Source organism: Lolium perenne, chromosome 5 (assembly GCF_019359855.2).
Source record: "Lolium perenne isolate Kyuss_39 chromosome 5, Kyuss_2.0, whole genome shotgun sequence".
NCBI lineage: Eukaryota > Viridiplantae > Streptophyta > Magnoliopsida > Poales > Poaceae > Lolium > Lolium perenne.
The window spans coordinates 57,443,769-57,457,070 of record NC_067248.2 but is presented as its reverse complement, the minus strand read 5'-3'; the positions used below and the strand labels follow the sequence as shown (position 1 = coordinate 57,457,070).

The window sequence follows — 13,302 nt, the reverse complement described above, 5'->3', positions numbered from 1 at the left end:
ATACCTGTTTTTTTTTATCCAAGGAAATGATGTGCTCTGTTTTTTGCGCCAATAAGAGTACCCACGTAAACATGTTGGCGCCGAGAAAAAAGAGATACCCCTAATTTTTCCTCCATGTATCCTATTTTGTTTCTAACTCTGCGGGCAGCAGCGAGGAAAGGAAGGAGGCCCGTTGGATTGAAACTTAACGGCCGATTTTCTAAGGTACTGTACACATACAGTAGTAACGGGACTGTAGAGGAGCCACGCTCCACCCCCTTTTCTTCGCCTTCCTCCTATACCAGTGCAACCACCCACCGAGCAAGTCTCCACCGGCCGCCGATCCCCACCGAGCAAGTCTCCACCGCCCGCCGATCCGCACCGGCCGGTGCCACTCTCGACACGACAATGGCCCCCATTCGCCGGTCCAGGCGGCTGCAGCAGCAGCAGCAGAAGAAGGAGGAAGCCGTTCATGCCGCCTTGGGCTTTGAGTGCAATGCGCCGGCCGGCGAGCTCGCTTCGTCCGCTCAGCCGGCCGGCGAGCTCGCTTCGTCCGCTCAGCCGGCCGAGAGCGCCAGCCATCCGGCAGCTGCCCAGGTCGAGATGGCGGAGCAGCAAAGAGAGGACGTCGAGATTGTGGTCTCGGCGCGGCAAGCGGATCATCAGCCACCGGACGACGGCTCCATGAAGATCCACCCGGTACCACGAGTTGTGGAGGCCGGCGAGGACGTCCGGACGATATGCGACCCGCTCCTTGTGCTCGCCGAGTATGCTCTGGCCGGCGAGCTCCCCGCGTCGCCTCTGCCGGAGATGCCCAAGGGGGGTGGGCCTGGCGGAGAGTCTAGAAATCCGCAGGAGACACCTCATCAACCGTCGTTGCTCATTCTAGATCAAGAGTTGAAGAGTTTTCTCCAGAAACTTGCCGATTTCGTCCGTAATGGGAAGTGGGAGTGGGAATCAATTTTTGTTGAGGCCCGTGACATGATCACCCGTCTAAATGACTACAAACTCGGTGTTTTACGCCGTGAAGTGGAGGCCGCCATGGCCACCGCACTGGGGGCAGCAACTCCTGCGCCGGGCGCGGTGGGGATGAAGCGCTACCCGCTCCTGACGCCTGACAACATTGCCGAGCACATCACAGAAGCGGAGGAGCGCGCCAAGCTGGAGAGGAGTATGCTGAACATGGATGATCACGGGCTGCAAGCTCTAAACGATATCTTCCGGATACGCAAGATTATGAATCTCAACACAAAGTACGAAAAGGACAAGGCAATGCTTGCCAACCTGAAAGCTGAGTTTCTAGACAAGGTCGCTGCCTTACAGATGAGAACAATGACTGGGTTGCATGCTATCTTATACGAGTATTAGAGTTAGTATTGTGCTTATTTTGCAGCTCACTACCATCATGCTAGGATGGATGACTGTTATGCCATTAGTTGTCTTGCATGGAATGCTTACTAGTGGTATGTATCGGTACTTGAATCTATTCTTGCTTTGCTTCCAGGATATACATGTGTACTGTCATGAGTCTGGTTGCATGTCGTAGCCGTTGAATTGCTCATTCAGTTTATTCACTTCTGTTTACTCTGTTTCCTCTTTTCCGTTGGAGTGCGATTTGTCGCCTAGAGACGAAATCATGTGAGTTTAGCATGTTTTCCATCAGTTGTCGGTGTTCAGTGCTGTTACATAACATGTTCTTGCAGGTTTTTCTTGTGCTGCTGATCAAAGATAAGATATAGATTGATTCGTTCTCTCTTGCTTCAGCTCTGCGTTTCTGCTGTTTGCGACCAAACAATTCGTCCCACATCTTTATGTACCCAATCTTTGATGAGTACACAACTAAAATCGATTTTGCATCTACATAGACAGAAAGATAGATAAAACAATCATGTGCCTAAATTAACCATCAGTACGTTCGCGAGGCTGATTATACGTTGAGTACATGGTGCTCTCTTCTTGTGATGATTTTTTATTAAAAAAAAGGGCAAAAGACTTGTTCTGTTTCATTAATTAACAAGAATACTACTCTCGCGGCATCAAATTACTCATACATTTGTCTCCCGCAAGCACCTAAAGATTCAAACTTAATCTTTTGGAAAATCACCGAGGGCCAGGGGCGAAGCCAGGAAAATCCTACATTGTGTCGTTCTCCCCATTGGCTTGGTCCCGTCGAGCCAAGGCGCCTTCCAAAAGGGGGTCTTCTCCCCATTTCTCAATGTAATATTGGTGGAGGCATAGAAGAGGTCCATATCCGTGTCATTGTAAGGGTTGCCCAGGCCAATCCAACCCAAATCTTTGCCGGGTCTTTCCATTCTTGCCAAGGCCATCTGAACCGTAGCCGCCTCCAAGGTTTTTAGGCCTACAAATAACATCCCAATTAACCTTGCATTGGCCACCAGAGACCTTGTCGGTGTCCGCCCATAAGAAAGCCCTCTCAGTTTTCTTCATGTTGAGAATGGAACCAGAAGGGACAACAAGAGAAGTCAAATGGTACATGGATTGTGAAGCTAGGATGGACTTGACAAGAGCGGTGCGGCTCGACATCGTGACAAATTTCCCGTTTGAAGTGGGGATCTTCCTGGCTGTTTTGTCCTTATGAGGTTGGAAGTCCGTCCTGTGGAGACATCCAACCGCGAGGGGAAGCCAGAGATACTTCAACGGGAAAGTCGCTCTTAGGACCGGCATGGCATCAAGGTCGATGGCCTTGCAACGGATAGGCACAACAGAGCTCTTATGGAAGCTAGTGCTAAGACCCGTGACCTCGCCGAACCAATGAAGGATAGATGCAAGATTTTGAATGTCTTACTTGGAGGGTGCAAGAAAAATAGCCGCATCATCCGCATATAAGGAGGTCGTCAACATGGTGCCAGGTCTTCTAATGTTGTGAAGCAAACCATTGGCGGAAGCAAGCTCAAGGATTTGTGAGAAGGGGTCGATGGCGAAGACGAAAAGAGAGGCGATAAGGGGTCGCTTTGACGTAACCCACAGCCATGCTTGATAGGCGAGCCAGCCACGCCATTGAGAAGAACCCGTGATGAAGTGGTAACGAGCAAAGCCACGATCCAATTCCGAAAGCGAGAAAGGAAGCGACACTTTTGATGAAGATCAACAATATAGTCCAACTCACTAACTCGAAGGCCTTCTGAATGTCAAGTTAGAAAGCAAGGCCGATGTTTTGCTTCTAGGTTGGAAGGTTTTTTACGTAAAGGAAGTTATCGCAGATACTCCTTTTCTTAATGAATTTGCTTTGAGCCTTCTTGTAACTATAATTTCGCCTTTTATGGTTTCGAAATTTTCATGTCGCCTACTACTGAACTAACCCTATCGACCACGAACAAGTGAAGAAACGGTTCATCACTGGTGTGCTTCTAGTATTTTGTAGCTTCCACCTGGCCCGAATAGGCGTTGGTCGTGTTCATCTAAGTTGCAGCTGTTGTGAACCGTGGCAGAGCAAACTAAAATCAGCCTCAACGGTTGAAAGAAACTAGTGTAGTTGCCTTCTCCGTTTCTGTTTGTTGGGTTGTTTTCAGGAAATTTTCTTACGAAAAAGGCCACCCATCTATTGATAATCGTACATAGTAGTATAAATAACTTAAAAATAATAAATAGGTCTTTAGACCATCTACGAGACTACAACACTAGCGAGAGCTGAAGGAGCACCGACGTTATCTCCCCTCCATCGTCGAGGCAGGCAAAGATTGTCATAGTGCAACTAGTTGCCATAGAAAAATATGAAGTCGTCGTGCTAAGCCCCCAAATGACCGATAGCAGCGACCTTCGCCAAAGATGAAACCTATTGATCGAAATAACCAGACCTGAAACCACACCAACGAACATCAAAACCATCTGGATCCTAGATGATCCATAGGACTCATAACTTCATGCGTCCTCTATTGATGCTAGATGCACCACCAAAGCGAGAATAGGACCGAGAGGACATTATTCTGAATTTAACTTGTAGCCTCTACCTTGCCATGTTGAAGAAAACACTGAAAATAAACTCAAAAAATGGAAACTCGCCAACGAGGGGCTGTGGTTCGCCACGCCTCGTCCCAAAGCCAACAAAGATGAAGCGGGTCAGCGGCGTCACTAACGAGGGGAACGGAACACTAGATGGGTTTCTAGGGGCACAATCCCCTCTTTCCTATGCTCGCGTACATGTTAGGGACTTCTAATGATTTCAGGAAATATTGGCAGACAAAATGCTAATGCAGTTATATTAGGCTGTAGTTGTCTCAAGCATATGATCTAAGTGTTTGGTGCACCATTTGTACTAGGCATGGCTCACTCAAAATATCAGGTACTATAACAATGGTTGAAAACACATTTGTACTCCTAAGTATACAAAATAAAATACAGCACTACTAGGAAAATAGCTATATATAGATGTACTATCCATTGCGCATTAAGAGAGGGGTGCGCCATGGTTACTTAGCAGTGGCGCATGGGAATATGGTGTGCAAAAGTGGTGCGGCACGCCTATTCGCTGGCGCACTAGAAGATAATGTGCCATGGGTATCGTTGCTACCCGTGGCGCACCAAATACAGGTGCGCTACAGCTGTACAAAAATCTAAAATTTGCAATTTTGGGTAACCTTTTTCCTATTAGTGTAGGTAGCTAGCCTCCAACTCTCTAGCTATGTACCGAAAAAGAAGAATATAATCCATGTTATTTTGTGTTAATTGTTGATTATTCTAAACGGTTATATCTTGGGCCTTTTATTTTGAGCTGGCTGCGGTTGGCTTTGATGATGTGCAAGGAAAACTGCTATTTTGAGTTGACCCGTTTGGCTGTCTGGCTAGCTGCCTAACTATAAACTGGGAATAATCTTAGAATCTTGAGATCATGTTCTTTTTTTTGCTGAATTATGTGTAGTAAGGAACATAAGGATACCATGAATACATACGAATATATGCACACTAAATACTTCATCAAATTTGCCTAAAAAAATACTTCATCAAATACATATCCATCACAACTATAGTACTATCCAAATACATATTCATCACGAATGTCGCTTTACCCAAAATACATATCCATGCCATTATATTTCTACACTACAAATACTATGTTAGATCTATGCTACAAGTACTCAAGATGAACTTTGACCAAAAAAAATGAGTAACAAAATCTTGATTATTTTGTATGTAATTATTATGGTTGGATTATTCATACTGAAAAATACTTTCAATGATGCTAATTTATACCAATATTTTTATATAATTGGAGTAATTTTTGGTTAAAGAAAAACACGGAAAACAAGAGTGTGTTATTCATTAGAATTAAGAGAGTGCATTATATAGATTATTCTCTCGTCAAAAGTTGATTTGAGAAGGAATCTTTGTTAAGAAATACAACTCAAACTATACCTAATATTTAGCATATGTCTAGATATTTGGTTAAGAAATGTCAACTGAGCATACTTAAGTTCATAGCTTGCTAAAAGTAAGATACAAATATAAAAGTTTTGTATAAATTATATTTGTTTCAATTGGCCTTGTATTTTAATATTCATTGAACTGGCCCTCGCTTCAATGACATTTGAGGCCCTGCCTGCACTACCGATACCCTGCGCGTGTACCCCGTCTTGCGCTCTCTCATTAAAGATTTGATGGCGTTCAGTCAAAATTTGTGTCTTCATGCAATGGGGCGCCACCATGCAGTGATGGAGCTGAGTGAGCGGCTCGATCTTGTTGGGACTACGACACACCACCCCCTGCCCGAGATACTTCCATTTCCGAGTGATGTCAAAAAAAATCTACATTCACTATGGAATATGAGGGTTTCAGTCGATGAGCTTGAGCTGATGTGAGCAGTGATAATTGAGAGTTGGTTTCTTCACTAAGCCTGCAATGTAATTGGGTTTCCCTTTATGTTTATTGAGTTGTCTTGAGGGAAGAATGTCAAATAAAGTGGCAGTGCTTTTTTTTTGTATTAGGCTATAGTTCTTTCACGTATGTACCAATTAATTGGCTTTAGGGAAGATTGGCGAATGAAGTAAGAGCACATTTGTATTAGGTTGTAGTTCTCTAAAGTATGTGCCATACATTATTGGTGTTCCAATTCCATTTGGTTCGTCTCATTCAAAAATTGAGTTGTGTGAACAGTGGCTTGAAGCACGTCGATGACTCATTATAAACTTTTACTACTCATATACATAGCATGGTCTTGCAGTTTGTTCTCGTGTTGCTAATAAATAAAAAGATGCAGTTTTGATTCGTTCTCTTGCTTCAGTTCCACAACAACATGTGGTTACCTAGTCTTTGTTTAGTACAGATGAAGACGATTTTCCTTGTACATAGACAGAAAGATGTATATAACGCATTGTGCTCAAATTAACCACCAGTGCATTGTGGGCCTCGTTATGCGCCGAGTACATTCTGCTCTCTTCATGTCACTGTATTATCATCTAGCTATATGATTTCAGTTTTCTATGGCTTTCAAATTTTCATATGGCCTAGTACTGAACTAATGGACTGATTGACTAACTCCCGTCACTGTACATCAACAAGTGAACATCACTTTGTCGAAAACAGATCGTCTTGGCCATCTGCTGCGCTTCTAGTATTTCGCAGCTTCCACCTTGCCTGAATAGTCAGGCGCAATAAAATCTGATGAGGCCGTTGGTTCTGTTCACACGAAACATAGATGTTATGAACAATTCGAGCAAAAAACAGTCAGCTTTTAAATCAGCATCAATGGCTGAAAGAACCTGCTATTACTTGCGTTTTCAGGGAAGATTGGCAAATTAAGTGTCAATGCATCTTTTGCATTAGGTTCTACATGTGATCCAGTATAACTACGTGGACGAGGGCGTTATCATTCCCCCCCCCCCCCCCCCCTGCTCTCGCCTCGCTACAGTAAAGTTGGTCTTCTTCTTCCTCTGACCGGACCACCGACGGCCGCTCCGCCAGAATAGCTGGCCGGAGCTGGTCTAGGTTTGGTGCCGGAGTAGATTAGGCTTAGATCTGTAGGTTTTCTTGCTGGTTTTCGGCTTCATGCCGCGGTTTGGGCGTATGCCCCGTAGTGGAGGCGGTAGCGTGGATCTCTGTCGCCGGATCCAGGCCATGGTAGGGCTGCTTCTCCCCCTTCTTCTGCTCCTGTGGCTGGAGGGAAGCTGGGGCGGCGGCAGCGCCGCCTTCTTCAATAAGCTGGTGGCTGCTGGATCTACCGGTTCCCGATCTATCTGCATCGATGAAGCACTCCTGTCCAGCCGTGGTGACGAGGGGGAGGGCCGATCTGATGAGGTAAGGCGTTCTCTTGCTCATCTCCTTGGCAGCCATGGTGGTCTGGAGGAGTGGGTGCGAGATCCATCGTTTTTGGATCTGGGAAGCGGAAGTCCTTGTCGTCCGAGCTGCTCGAGGTGGTGGAAGGCGTCGATGCATGAATTCCTGACCTGCTGTGGAGGCGAGGAGGAAATTGGTGGTCAAACCGCTTCCTTCCAAGATCAGCATCGACGGCTGCCTAAGTGGTGCTATCTACGGATCTTCTTCGACGAGCTCAATCACACGGACGGTCTTCTTGCCTCCGTGATCATCTGCCGGCATGGCGGCATATCGACAACCTCCAGTGAGGAGGCCCTTCTTCCTAGCTGCTGGAGCTCGGCGCCTGGCTTCTACCAAGTGGTTCGTCCCCGGTGGATTCGAGGCGTCCGGCGGCAAAGGAACTTCGCCGGAAGTGGGTGTTCGGGCATCTGCGCCCTGCTCCTCGACGGCGACGTCTTGAGGATGCCGGCGGCTGGTGGCGGAGGCATCCAGGGACTTGATTGCATTCCTTTTCTTAGTTCCAAGGTGTTTTCTGTATTTTGGCAGGCCTTATCCTCTAATTTGTGGTTCGTTAGTGCGAGTGTTGAAAAAGGGCCTGCCTGTAAAATTGTAACCCGCCACGTGTTGGAATGAGATGTTCTTCTAGGGTCTTCCAGGCCCCTTTCCTTGTGCAAAAAAAATAGTTGTAAACATGTGGCAATAAACTGTTGTTCCAGTTTAATGAGGATCATGCCACTCAAAACTGAGCCTGCTAGAACAATGGCTGAAGCCACATTAGTATTAAGTTATGTGTGAAGAGCATCAACAGTTGCTGACAGACTGACGACTCATTATAAACTTTTACAGTAATGGGCGACATCGATGCATTTACTTTCTGCCATACCAAACACAATCAGGCGAGCAACTTATACACCACTTCGCAACCAATTACAACATTTGTCAACAACAGCGTGACAGACAGTGGCTCCTAGATATTCGAAGTACATGTCCTGGCCCTGGCCCCCAGCTTCTGCCCAGCTATGTACCCAAGAAAAAGGGTGAAGATGGAAGGAACATGAAAATTTGCCGTCAAAAAAGAAGAAACCTCAAGTTGTTCCAGACGACCATCAGAGCGGCCGGAGACTTTCTATTGGGTCTGACTCCTCAAGCATTGAGGCTGCTTGGAAGCAATCAGCGGCGTCAGCTAGCCTCCCGTCGTGCTTGTGGACCTGCCCTAGGTAGAACCAAGCAGCCCGATTTGTAGGCTCAAGCCTTAGGGCATCCGAGAGGAAGCTCCTCGCCACGGGGAGATACTTGGGCCCTTGCTTCGAAAGGAGAGCACCAATGGATACCTTGGATGGAACATGATCCACCTCTGTTGATAGTGCATTCAAGTATGCAGCCAGCGCATGCTGCGTTTGCGCTTGGATCTCATGCATGTCACCTGGAATGAAAGGAACGAATCATGATGGTAACAAGATATTTGACAGAAGAAAACTAGGGATATTATCAAACTTTTTAGTGTACCAAATGCCAGCCTAGAATGTGAAAATTAAGGAAAAAAAAAAGTGAACCAACTCTACTTGCTTTTTTTCTTTGACAGGAATACTACTTGTTTTTATTAAGTTGACAATCCACAAATCTTATAGATTACATGCATGACAATAAACTCTGAAGGCACAAATAACAGGATGAGTTTCATACTCTTTTATTTAAAGGATGAATTTATATTTTACCAAATATAACAAGAGATATTGGTAAAATAAACTCTGAAGGCACAAATCACATGACGAGTTTCATACTCTTTTATTTAAAGGATGAATTTATATTTTACCAATAACAAGAGATATGGCTCACAAGGCATGAACTGGAGACCAAGGTTTCCGCACCTTCTGCATGAAGTGTTGTGGCAGAATATGTTTTCAGAGCTTTAGCCTTCTGCAAACATATTTCGGCATCTCTCCAGTACGAAAGACTAGCATACAAGTTGGCAAGACCTTGCCAAACTTCAAACTCACTCACTTTATTATCCCCTTCCTGAAACAATTTTCACAAAGAATGAGATAACAAAAACAACAGGTTGCATTGATGAAAACATAGTGGTAGTTTGTTTCAGCAGCCAATACACACAAGGAAGCAGTTTGAAGGATATTGCTCTGGAGCAACATTGTTCAGTGTCAGGACCCAATCACACTACAAACGATGATGGTTGCATATTTAGAGTAATATTGTTACCCTCTTTTACTAGCAAATAAACATTTTCAAGCAATCTCCACTTTCTTTTAATCTTCACAGAATTTAGCAAGTCATTTTTTTGAAAAGACAAACCTCTGTGCCATTTTTTACAGATCCATAAGCCTTGCTTTGTGCCTGAACAAGAGCAAGAAGAGTACGGTATGCTTCAACTGCTTCCATGGGCAGTGATTGGGCTGCTTTCAGTTTAGCCCTTATTCTAAGTAGTGGGCCTTGTTCCCATTTTGCAGTTTCATCTAATGCAGCATCAGTCACCACTTCTGCTTCTGAATACCTCTGCTGTGCAGAAAGAACCAAAGATAACAACCTCCAGCCTTTAGAAACAGATCCACCAGTTGTGTCAATGAACTGCTTTGCACATTTCAGGGCAGCATGCATGTTTCGTTGCTCAGCATACGCAACCCCCATGTCAAATATTAAATCTGGGTTGTGGGGATCAAGAGAAAATGCATCACTAAGTGATTTCAAAGCCTCAGCCTGCAAGAGAGATCTTTGATGATCTGAAGAAGCAATTTTAGACTTATTAACCAGACAAAGCCCCAAGAAATGGAGTGCAGCACTCTTTAAATGCCCATCAAATGATTCATCCTCAGTGATTGCTCTCTTTGCATACTCCACACCCTCAGAAGCAAGATAATAGTCTGAACTGCATATCTTAGCAGCTAAAAGCAGAGCATTTATGTCATTGGGACTCTCATTCTTATTTAAATACTTCTTTAGCAAATTTAGTGCAGCTTCATTATCAGAAGCTGCAGAATAACAAAGGGCTAGACTATACCATCTCTCAGTTCGAGGGTATATTCCAGGTAAAACCTCTTCGAGATGCTTGGCAAGAACAGTTGTCTGGCCACAGAGTGACAATGCAAACGTAAGATGCTCCATCACCGAGGGATCCCAGTGAGTCTTTCCAAGGTACCACTTCTTCAATAGTATCATGAGCAGAAGGATCGCCTCTTCCAAATTATTCTTAGGAACAAATGAACCTTCAGTTTGTGAAGCCAAGCTTGGGGGGCTTGCCTCAACACCACCATATAACAAAAAAACAGAAAATCTCTTCTGAATCCTTGTGCAGCATTCGTCATCGAGATTCCATTGACTAAGAAGAGCACGCCGGTAAGAAGCAAGTGCTTCTTGATAAGCCCCAGCTTGCTTCCAAAGTTCTGGGAGAAGCTCAACAGATTTACTGACAGTTTCCTGCAGCTTTTGTTCAACCATGACATCAGGTATGCCACGTTGGAAAATACTTTCAACAGCATCAAGGACACTCTTACACTGTTGAGCAGCCTCTGCAAGTAAATGAATTCATGGTGTCACAACAAGTATAACAAAATGGCCAGAGTGAAACTTTGCAATTCGTACCTGTTGCTTTGCCCAACTTTTGAAGAGACATCGCCTTCAAGTAAATGGCTTCAAGAACAAGGCTAGCTGCATGCTGTGATCCTGAATTAGATGAATCTGACCGTAGTTTGTTATTCCGCTTTGAAGATGGTTTTTCTGAAAGCGATGGTTGGAAACGTTGAATAGCAGCTTGAAGGTCTATCCCATCAAATACTCGAAGAGCAGCTTCTACATTTCCTCTCTGATATTCCAGCCTCCCAAGGAGAGCTCTCGCTTCCTGATTTTAAAAGAAAATACATGAAATACACAGTTAGCAGCAATAAATTACAAGAGCTGCTGAGCATTCTTTTGGCTACCAGACTATCATCAATCATAAATTAGGAGGATTCAGCTAGTCAAGCACAAACAAAATTTATGCACATTTGAATTCAATATCCATTAATCATAATAAAAATAGCTTATAATTGTTTAAATTTAATTAGAGGTCCTGAACTCCCAGACTATTCGCATAAACTATGACCCGTTATACAGCACTGTACCTAGGTTCATCCAACAGGATGCAAACAGGACACCAGGTCCAAACCCATTTCCTTTGATGTATTACATGTTTTTACAGTGAGTGAAACCCCAACTTTAAATTCAAATTTGCAGATGATCTACAGGAGGACACTGGGTCATTTTTCTCTAGGTTCGCTCCCTGACGGTGACGTACAAACAATTCATGAAGATCGTATTATCAAAGCTACAAACAAGATTTTTGAGTAATATCATTTGTTGCAATGTATAGATAAGCAAGGGAAACGAAATACTAGTTTTTACCACAAGAAAGACTAAACAAGATCAAATAGCTGCCCAACTGAACTAGACAATGAGAATGAAAAAAAAAAGCATCCGTTTGCCATTGTGTTAATCATTCGAACTGGTTGACCATTCCATCCTAAGAACACCAAAACAGAGTCCACAAATGTCGATTGACTAGCTCCCAAATTCACTCGATAACATATCACGCACTGACCAATCCATGATCGTACCGCTACAACATCTAAAAGCAAGATCGTCTTCCACATTTATCCTCGAGTTATTTCACATTCTTTCAGTTCTGCATTCTATACTGAATTTCAGATTTATTCTGAAGAAAGATCATCAATACGAATCGTCCAAACATGGGGAATCATTTCCACAAGATAGCATCCTAGTATCCTAGCTCTCCCCCCAAAGGATTTATTCCGAGCAGAAATTTATCATTGTGAGCTAAAATTCAGAGCAGAAGTCTATCATTCTGAGCTAAAATTCTTGCCCAGTTGACCGAATCAAAATGGGCCCCAACCTTTGTGAAAACAATGCTATCTCTCGCACGAAGAACCGTCGGTCCATGTAGGCACTACGATCTCCGCGCAAAGATCCCGATCTTTTCCCCCAAGATACAGCAAAAGATATCACATAGAGACAACTGGGAGCCCAAAATTTTCTGATCTTGACATCCCATTCCGCCCAAACAGACCAAAATCAACCTCCCAGATCAGGCGAAAAGGAAAACAGAGAACAGAAACTAGAGGCAACGGCTCCATACCTCGTAGTTGAGGGAGAGGCCCTCGCGGAGCGACGACTCTGCCTCTTGGATGTTGCCATCGTCCACCCTCGCCTCCTCAGACTCCGACGCCGTCGCCGCCGAGGCGCCGGCTTGCAACTCCGGCAACCTCGCCCTCGCTTTCACCGGCGAAGCCAACACGGCCGAGTCCCCGGTGGGGCCCGCCTCGCTGCCGTTGTCCGGCTCTGCTGCCGCCGCCATTGCTGCTGCTACTTGTGCTACCTCAGAGCCGCCGCGATCCCTCCGGCGAGCATGCTAGCTACGGCAATGTGGTGGGGGAGTCGTTCTTGGGTCTTGGCTAGGAGACAGAGGAGACGAGATCCATGGCTTTGGACTTCTTGGGCTTTCTACTCTGGGGAGCTCACCGTTTTATTTTATTTTACTATTGTTCTCTTCGAGCTCGCCGGCACGTTGCTGTACAGCTTGTACCGACATGTAGCTGTTTCGTTCAGCCAGCACTTGTTATTATTTTCTCCTTTTGCATTTTGATAAAACTACAGAAAATTCCATGTGCACCCCTGTAGGTGCAAATGGCATCTAAAATTTGTGGGTTCAACATATACCACTCCAGTGATATTTGAGAGAATTAAAAAATATATACGCAACCAGAGTTATGATAGGAAAGTGTAACATCTCCTGACCATTGGGTCGTGCTTTAAATAGTTTGTAGTTTTTGAACATGTAATTGGTTGCCAAAAAAATAAAAATAAACATTGTATGATAAGTTAACAAATAATCTAATTTGTTCGTAAAATGTCAATATAACACATGACAAAGTAAGTCTTGATTTTTGCTCTTGTTTGTGAGGGACAAAAACATAGTATTAACATACTACTCATAGACCATTTCTTCCCCTTTCCCACATATTTTTACCTTTTTTCATCTGTGATCATTCTAGA

The 13,302-nt window shown here is 44.4% G+C and overlaps 1 protein-coding gene across 1 annotated transcript; it reads right to left on the bottom strand.

Moving 5' to 3' along the window:
• Window positions 1–8,111: 8,111 nt before the first annotated feature.
• LOC127299234 (protein NPG1) lies at window positions 8,112–12,787 on the bottom strand. Its single transcript, XM_051329172.2, has 5 exons — window positions 12,386–12,787; window positions 10,837–11,092; window positions 9,553–10,763; window positions 9,114–9,261; window positions 8,112–8,668 (listed from the first exon to the last, which is right to left on the bottom strand). Exons 1-5 carry the CDS (start codon window positions 12,602–12,604, stop codon window positions 8,352–8,354), a joined length of 2,151 nt encoding a protein of 716 aa, XP_051185132.1. The 5' UTR covers window positions 12,605–12,787; the 3' UTR covers window positions 8,112–8,351.
• Window positions 12,788–13,302: the final 515 nt, after the last annotated feature.

Coding starts and splice junctions, on each gene's coding strand:
- LOC127299234 (XM_051329172.2), bottom strand. CDS start 12,604: ATGGCGGCGGCAGCAGAGCCGGACAACGGCAGCGAGGCGGGCCCCACC. Junction 9,262..9,552: donor CTGTAAAAAATGGCACAGAG/GTTTGTCTTTTC, acceptor AAATTGTTTCAG/GAAGGGGATAATAAAGTGAG. Junction 8,669..9,113: donor CACAACACTTCATGCAGAAG/GTGCGGAAACCT, acceptor CTTTCATTCCAG/GTGACATGCATGAGATCCAA.